Here is a 9,125-nt window from a genome sequence, read left to right as displayed (position 1 = left end):
ACAGATATTAGGGCCACATTAGTCTGTACCAGTCTTTAGAGTGGGTTTATTCTGCACTTTTCCACCAACATAGATAAAGTTAATGATATTTCGCTTTACTTTGCTGTTGTTTATATGCTGATATGAGTCTATGTTGTCTTTAGAACAACTAAAGCACATTAAAGCACCAGCATGTCAATGCTACTGACTGACAATGACTCACTTCCTTGCACACTCACCCAAAAACACTCACTCATGTACAGATCACCATCTTTACCAGCAGTTGAAACTGGACCCCTTCAACAGCTGAATCGAGGACTGGCAACAGGCGAGACATGGGGGGAGGGGAGGTATGCGAAGGAAAGAGTGTCAAGAGCCAAGATTATTGGCTGAAGAACCAGATGGACGGCATATCAAGAGTCTGCAATGAACTGAATACAAAAAATGTTACTGAACTAAAATTAGCAACAGACAACAACAAACAGATCAGTGTTTTTTTTTTAAAGAATATCAAATAAAATCTGAATGGTCACGTCAATAAAAATGGGACTTTACTTAGCTTATCAATATTGGGTTTTAAAAATAAAGCCATAAAAACTAAAAAGAAGATGTTTTATTCAAAAAGACATCTACAACTTGCATTATTGATCACAATAATCGGCACAACTATGCTTAAATATTCAGTAAATTCCCACGTTTCTTTTTACCGTTGAAGTTCTTCTTCAAAGAATGAGACAGAATTTGGATTCTTGGCTTACTTATGATCGGATTAATTATGAATATTTGAAATCTTAACCCATGTGGAAAATCTTCTTATCTGATTGAAAATTCGATCAATAAAGGAAAATGACTGGTATGTTATGAAGGGGTGGAGTAGTGGGAGTAAGCAGACATGGGTGGATGTAGACAGAGGGGTGATGGGGAGCTGGGGGCAGGAGTGGGTGTGGTTGGTCTACAAATAGTCGCTCTCAGTGCCTGGCATTTCCTCACTCACTTTCACTCCCAGTTGCCCAGTGGGACAGTTGGGTCTCAGCACCTCAACCGACTCCTTCAAACTCACAAGCCAAGCAACCAATCAACCAGCCATGAGTAAGTCCTACTCATCCTCAGCCCAGAGTGCTTCCTCGTACCGCCGTACCTTCGGCTCTGGCGTTGGTTCATCACCAATGTCATCCATGTTCTCCTCTCTCGGAGGAGGCCGCAGCTCCACCGCCAGCCGTACGTCATCCAGAGTCTACGAGGTCAAGAGCACTGGTGCTCCCTCTTATTCCAGCTTCAGAGTGTCCTCGGGTGCTGGGGGAGCAGGGTATGGCTCATCTACAGCCATGCGCTCCTTTGGGGGTGAGAAGCTCGACTTCAACCTCGCAGATGCCATGAACCAAGACTTCCTCAACACAAGGACCAATGAGAAGGCTGAGCTTCAGCATCTCAACGACCGCTTTGCCAGCTACATTGAGAAAGTGCGCTTCCTGGAGCAGCAAAACTCAGCGCTGACGGTGGAGATCGAGAAGCTGAGGGGCCGCGAGGGGCCAGGACGTGTGGCCGATCTCTATGAGGAGGAGATGAGGGAGCTGAGGAGGCAGATTGAGGCCCTCTCCAACCAACGTGCTCGAGTGGAGGTGGAGAGAGACAACCTGGCAGATGATCTGCAGAAGATTAAGCTTAGGTAAGCTTGGATGGATGATGGGTTAACAAAACTATGTTTGAAATATTTTAAGTTTGACTTACTAAAACCAAGTAAGAGTTTGAGTTCAGAGAAAGCACATGCATTTTGGCACTTTTACAATCAGTTAGAGTAGCGGGAAAGTCCCAACTATTAAAGCTTGTGACCCTTTAAAGAAGAGTGAAGTATTTCCCTTTACTTTTAAAACGCTGTATTATTTCACACATGCATGTTTTATGAAAAGTTAGAAATTCAAATTTTTAAACTCTTTTTGAAAAAGTCCAACATGTGAACTTAAAGCTTTATTTTGTCACCCCTTGGAGGGTCCCAAAAGCCACCTGTCAACAAAAGGAGAAAACTAAAGTGGCATTATTATGAGTTGGTCCTGGAAGAGAAAACAAGAAGCTGCTGAAATCAGTAGTAGGGAAAAATAAATAATAGAGACAGTTCATTGATTTCTCCTTCTTTTGGAGAAAAGGGAAAAAACAAAGTAACAATGGAGGGATTTAAGAACAGGCATACTTTTTACAGTCCAGCAGCTTCAAACAAAAGTGTTTTATAATTTGTTCACAAGAGACATCCCTACAGAAAATGGACAGACAGATCTGCAGACTCACATGAGTGAAGTTTAGACAGACAGACAGATAAAGTTTCAGTAGTTCGACAGAAAGAGGAGCAGACAGATGGCAATGAACAGATGTGCACACACAGTCTGTCGGCGAGCGTGACTTAAAGTCTATGAGGGGAAAAAAAGGAACTAAAATTCAAAAGACAGTCCACCACACATTGTTCGTGTGTGTGTGTTTGTGTGTGACAGACAGTAAGCACCGCAGAGAGAAATGCGGCGTGAAAAATACTGAGCTGTAATGTGGGCGTAACTGTCTATTTGTGGCCACTAGGTCAGCCCTATGAATTCAGAATAATGTCACTGCAGCAGCGTGCACTATCACTTACATTTGAGTGTTTATCTAAAAACCACTCAAACACACAAAACCCACAATCAGCTTTCAGTTCACACACACAAACTTTTCCTCTTCACTTCTTGTTTATCAGCCCTTGTCGAGCAGCTGCCTGAAGCGGTGAGTGAACCATGCCAAAGCACTTACAGCACTCCCTGAGATCAAAATACACAGAGAGGCTTCCAGTCTGCCCTGTACAATGCACACGGACACACACAGGCGTTTTTATTGAATGCTTTCATGAAGTGACATGTTTAGATCTATAAAAACAGGACCAACCTTGCATTTTCAACACCTTTTCTTTCTACACAGGTGTCTACGTGTATTGTGCATAAATAGCATAAGTAGATTTTTACTCCTAATGTTTTCCGCTATTAAAAGTGCATAGTGAAATTCTATATATGGAAACATCACCAGTCAAGGACAGAGCCTTGATCCTCTCTTGCTGTTACCCTTCTGACTCTCACAGTGTGACAGCAGCTGCACCATAGCTTTAGGGCTAAAAGAGCAAGTGCAGGGGTGTGTATGTGTGTGTGTCAACACAAATGGTGTTTAAATAGAATAGAGTTAGTTTCTACTCAGTTCAGCTGTCATAAATGTGCTGGCAGCAAAGAGAACAGAAAGGCCAGAGTATTGATAAATTGTAGCTAATCTATCAAGTGGTGCTCTTAAACAAAGCTTTTGTAGACTTTTTTTAAAGACTTTTCTCTATCTCTCTGTTTTATTCCCTTTATATTCTGCTATCACTCTCACAGACTGCAAGAAGAGATTCACCAGAAGGAAGAGGCGGAGAACAACCTCTCTGCCTTCAGAGCTGTATGTTTCAATCCCCCCCCCCAAAAATCACGACTTTCTGTTTGTTTGTCCTCGAAGCTTGAAGTAAACAGATAAACAGATTCAATCTCTTTTTTTAGCTTTGCCTGTGGTCGTGATCATAGTGTTTGTTTTCTGTTTGAATTCAGGATGTTGACAGTGCCACTCTGGCCAGGCTGGACCTGGAACGGCGCATTGAGAGCCTGCAGGAGGAGATTGCCTTCCTGAAGAAAATCCATGAGGAGGTTTGCATTCCTATTTAATAACCTCTATGTGTATCACCAATGTGTAATGCGTCATATATAACACCTCAGTGTCCTCTGTGTGTTGGAATATCACATCTGAATATCTGTACACGGGAAGCTCTTCAAAATATCACAAATTTCACACCTGAACACCATCCACTGGTATTAAAAATGCAATAAACTACACAACGTTTTTGCAGAGCAGAAGCATTACATTCAACAGAAATATTTGTGCACATTCACTTGCAGACATCAAATGGCTGAGTGACCTCTGAGGTCCCTGCTTGTCATTCTGTCTTCTTTGTTTCAACTCTGACCTCTCAGAAATGCTTAACTGCCGATTGGTTGAAGAGAGCATGTCAGCTGTTGTGTGACAGAGGAAAAGGGTGTGTCTGAACAGATGCAAAGCTATTTTAATCTTTTGATTAGACCTGACGACAGCTGAGAACAGCCAAAGCTTATTCATTTCAAACGTTCTGTATCCAAAATACAGAACATTTGAAATGATTTAGCATGTTGCTCTATCCATCAACGAACTGCTTGAAACCTACAGATATAGCCTTTTAAAAAGAATGTATTTCTCTGTTTTATTTCAGTCTTTCAGATATTTCAGACCCACTGTCAGTTTAGTCAGTAAGATGATTATAAATGCAAATGAGAAAATCCCTTTCTGATGATTTCTTTCTAAACACCCACTCCTTTTGTTCTTTCTACCCTTTCTGTCATTTTGAAGGGATGCTTTTTGTTAGAAATAAAACTCTTCTTTCTCTGGACACCTTGCAGGAGATCCGAGAGATGCAGAGCCAGATGCAGGACACTCAGATCCAGGTCCAGATGGACATGTCCAAACCTGACCTCACTGCAGCTCTGAGGGACATCCGCATGCAGTACGAAGGCATCGCTGCAAAGAACATTGCAGAGGCTGAGGAGTGGTACAAATCTAAGGTAGAATGGAGGCAGACAGACTTAAATCCCATGCACAGAAAGCCTTCTACAGCTGTTGCACAGTTTAAAGCATCATCTGCTGTCTTCACAGGTGTCTGATCTGAACCAGGCAGTGAACAAGAACAATGACTCCCTGCGTCAGGCCAAGCAGGAGAGCATGGAGTACAGGCACCAGATCCAGTCCTTCACCTGCGAGATTGATTCACTCAAGGGCACTGTTAGTATTTTTGCTGTCTGACTTTATTCCAATTACTCATCTACCACATTGCATTATTACTTTTGGCTATTTGATACTCGTCTAACACTTACTTAATAAGCACATTTACTTTCAAGACACACAGGCCTCACCTCCCCCTTTTGATGCTTAACCTTATCTCTCTGTTTCCATGTAGAATGAATCTCTGCTGCGCCAGATGAGAGAGATGGAGGATCGCATGGGCAGCGAGGCCTCTGGTTACCAGGATACCATTGCCCGACTGGAGGAAGATATTGCTAAGATGAAGGTAATAAAGCTTCATTCTTACACTTGATAATAGAGGAAGCACTGACGGAGGATCTGGGATTTCACAATTACAAACCATGTTTTTGTCAAATAATTTTAGATCAACAGTTTTGAAGTGAATGTATTTTGTCTGTGGAAACTTTATTTCAAGCAAATTTTTTATGTATTGATGTAAAGGATGACATGGCTCGCCACTTGAGGGAGTACCAGGACCTCCTTAATGTGAAGATGGCCCTTGATATTGAAATTGCTACCTACCGCAAGCTGCTGGAGGGAGAGGAGACCAGGTTTGTTTGTGTTAACACTGTTAGCGTCGTATTACATGACTGGAACCAGCTTGTTTATGCTTATTTTTCTGTGTTTTCCTTCTCCAGGATCACAACCACTATGCCTGTCCAGTCTGCCTATTCCTCCATTGGATTCAGAGGTGGGAAGAACATCACACATTATTCTTTTGAGATATAAATACCAACAAAATTTGTTTTACGTTCCAGAAGAGTCAAAAAGAGGGATCAAAAAGACTAATTATAGCATGTGACTATATAAGGTTGAGGCTATTTTGAGGGAATTACATATAGAGTATCTGCACTGACACATTCTGACCACTGAGTGGCGTTATGTGATATGTCAAAAAACCTCAAGTTTCCTTGATACAGCCACACATTTATAAAAACACAACTTAGCCTCTTCATTTGATAGGCAGACCGACCAAATGTGAAACTAATCCATCCCAGTAGTTTCCTTTGCTTCACTGGTTTCTTAAGGTGGGATGCTACAGGCAAACTTGTACAACCAAATAATGGAAATAATGGAAAGGGAATGTTCAAAATACACATTTAGCTTACAACTAATTTATCTAATTAGATTTCATTTTCATATATCTTAACATAAAGTGTCAGAAAACATTTGTTTCTTAAGACTAAATCAGCTTTCTTCAACTGTAGATATTGATAAAATGAATGTATGGGTTTATGAATTGAATGTGCTCTTACAGAGACTAGTCCAGAGTCCCAGCACCAGCGCTCATCAGAAGTTCACTCCAAGAAGACTGTTCTTATCAAGACCATTGAGACCAGGGATGGAGAGGTTAGAACTCATGCACATCAACATACACACACACACACACACGCACATACACACAAAACACACTTAAAAAGAAGATGCATTTGTCAGCATGTCTTTCACATACAAATAATTCTGCACACAGCTTCTCAAACCATCGGAACACACATACTGTAAATTAGTTGGTAAGTTAACTGTACTTTTCTGACAAAATCATTTTGATTTATTATGTTCTTACCTAGATGAAGTATTCCATGAGCCAGGGCGCTAGTGCCCAACGTGTAAGTCTGGTTCAACTATCCCAGCTACCTTTTATTATCTGCTCACATCAGTGGGTTGAAGCAAACTACCAGATTTAGAAAGAATATTTTTTCTAGTTTCTAAAGATTATATTTCTTTTTCACACATGATTTGAGTGCATATGTTAGCATGGGCCTCTTCTCTGGCCTCTCGTCCCTTAGTTAATTCTTAGATCTGGTAGTTTGTAGAAACTCCAAACAGACACTTAATAGAAACAGCAGCACTCTCCAACTGTGGCTTCACTAAGCAAGTAGCTCCACTGTCCCTGCACAGCACTTCACTCCAAGCAATACCTGCACTTACTGAGGCTCATATGGTCACAAATTTTCTGTAAACACTTTACCTACACTTTATTTGATTGTAAAACTGTCTTCATAACAACAATCTTTTTATCCCTTTTCCTCCTCAGGTTGTCAGTGAATCCACACAGCACCAGCAAGACATCATGTAAAGAGACAACATGAAACACCTTTGGAAAAATAGAACAAACAACTAAAATATTTCCTACCACTACCTTAAGAATGTATAAGCTGAGCCCATTTTTGGTGACAGAACATAGAGCGTTCACTCTAACATTTATATACGAGAATACAGACCTCTGTTCACATCACATTATGAATGCAGACACAATGCCTTTTGCCTGGTTTTGAATAAAAAATCCAGAAATTTGTTCTTTATTCATGTTACTTTCCATTTCCAAAGGCATCAGAAACTGGTATAGTTTGCATGCAAGAGGAGCATTCTGAATTTTACAAGGCGTACATTGCTGTATTGGTCCGTTATAAAGAGGGAAGTTTGCAAAGTTCTGGAGAAATTATTAAGCCTGAGATACCATGGTCAAAAAGTAAAATCGTGACAGTAAATTTCATTGCACATATACCTAGATTTGTTGGTGCAAATGTGCAAATATATATGACTGATTGAAATGGAGTATTTGTGTTGCTGATTTAAGGAATGTCGGAAGTTGGATTTAAAAAAATACTAAAAACACAAAGACTGAAGGAAAAGGGAACTCAGTCATGTTTGAAGTTTGAGCTCTTTAGCGTGTGCAGGGTGTTTGACTGTATGTGTATGGGTGACCATGGTATGCTGCTCCACGGTGACATAATTTCAAATAAAGACCTTTGTTATTACAAGATCACTGGAAGCGTTTATGAAGATTGCAAACTATTTGTATTTGAACTTTTTCCATATATTGCACTGTATAGTTCTTGCACTTTATACATTAGTTTCCCTCAGGTAGCATACATGCCTTTATTGTCTCCATTTATTAACCCAAATTCTATTAGCTTTCCCAGCCAAATATAGCAATCTTTTGTTAACATTTAAATCACTGTCACAGAATAGACATTTAAATAATCAGTACATAAGCTGATCTTGGTACAGGGGAAAGTGAACAATATCTTGTTAATGAGCTGTCCCTGTTCATGCATTGTTTTTCAGCTGAAAACAGATTAGAAGAGCAACAAGACATACAATGTGTGCCATTTGTTTTTGAAGCCACTGGAGTGAAAATGTCAGCGGAGAAGAAGAAAGGGTGGGGGTGTTGAGGAGAGAACAGAAAAGAAACATGGACAATAAATGAGCATGCAACAGAGAGCATGATAGAGAGCATGGTACAGGGAGAAAACAAGAGAAGTGACGAGGGAAAAATGTAATGAAAAGGTTATTCGGGTAGAAAAAGACATAGTAGGAAGATTTAGAGAGAAATAATTACACAGTAAATATAAAAGAGCACAAAAAGACAGAACATGATTGCTGTTCCAGTAATTAGTGGAGGCACATTGCTCTGAACTTGCTGTTCTTATCAGTTTCTTTGCAGCGTCTGACAAAGGGAACGGCTTCCCACTCATTACGGAGAAGGTCATCAGCAAGGGGCAGCAAGTTCTTTTGTTTCGTTTCTTTAAGTTAAGTCATATTACCACAGTAATCTATTCTTACATGTGGCTGTTGGCAAAGATGAAAGCTTTTCTATGAAAAACATCTGATATCCTGATTAGATCTGTGCTTTGCAATCTAAGAGCACAGCTTTTACCATTTGTTATTGCATGTGGTCAGCGCTTATGAACCTGCAATGTAAATGTTGCTTGAAATTTACTGTCCTTTGAAGATGAACTGGACTTGTCAACCTATTGCTTTGTCCATAAGTTATGTTAGTATGTCTTTTGTAGTTCTTTATCTGCAGATACGCACTGCTGCAGAAAAATAATACACTCTAAAGCCAAATGATTGGATCTCTGATGCTAATCTTTATTAATCTTAGGCTTCCTTTAAAGCACTGGTCAATTTATCGATTTCGGGCATTTTTGCTACCATTACATGTCCTCTGTGAGATTAAGGCAGTCACTTTCACAAAAAAAAATCTAATTCGAACCAGTTTGAAATAAAGGTGAATGTAATCAAATGCCCCTACTCGTTACACTCACACACACACAATGCTTTTAAGTCACATTGTCTGTGCTGAAAGCAACAACAGCTTAATGGGAGAAGTCAATTTCACCCAATGTGCTTCTGATGTTTTCCACAATAGACAACTGTGCGCCCTTCTTTCAGCTCCTTCGCAAACCGGATGTAACTGTCAAGCATATTGTTGCTTCAATTCCATCATAAGAAAGTCCTCTCATGGAACAATACCAATGGGCTGTATACCCTAGCAT

At 40.2% G+C, this 9,125-nt stretch overlaps 1 protein-coding gene across 1 annotated transcript; it reads left to right on the top strand.

The window, feature by feature from the left end:
* The first annotated feature begins 954 nt into the window (after window positions 1–954).
* desma (desmin a) lies at window positions 955–7,604 on the top strand. The gene is made up of 10 exons (XM_072397209.1): window positions 955–1,645; window positions 3,357–3,417; window positions 3,564–3,659; window positions 4,443–4,604; window positions 4,696–4,821; window positions 4,997–5,107; window positions 5,284–5,393; window positions 5,481–5,533; window positions 6,101–6,192; window positions 6,878–7,604. The coding sequence occupies exons 1-10, from the start codon at window positions 1,065–1,067 to the stop codon at window positions 6,917–6,919; spliced, it is 1,434 nt and encodes a 477-aa protein (XP_072253310.1). The 5' UTR covers window positions 955–1,064; the 3' UTR covers window positions 6,920–7,604.
* Window positions 7,605–9,125: the final 1,521 nt, after the last annotated feature.

Source organism: Leuresthes tenuis, unplaced genomic scaffold, assembly GCF_036924035.1.
Source record: "Leuresthes tenuis unplaced genomic scaffold, fLeuTen1.0.hap1 SCAF_12, whole genome shotgun sequence".
Classification (NCBI taxonomy): Eukaryota; Metazoa; Chordata; class Actinopteri; order Atheriniformes; family Atherinopsidae; genus Leuresthes; species Leuresthes tenuis.
The sequence above is the reverse complement of the archived record's forward strand: the minus strand, read 5'-3'. Positions and strand labels throughout refer to the sequence as shown.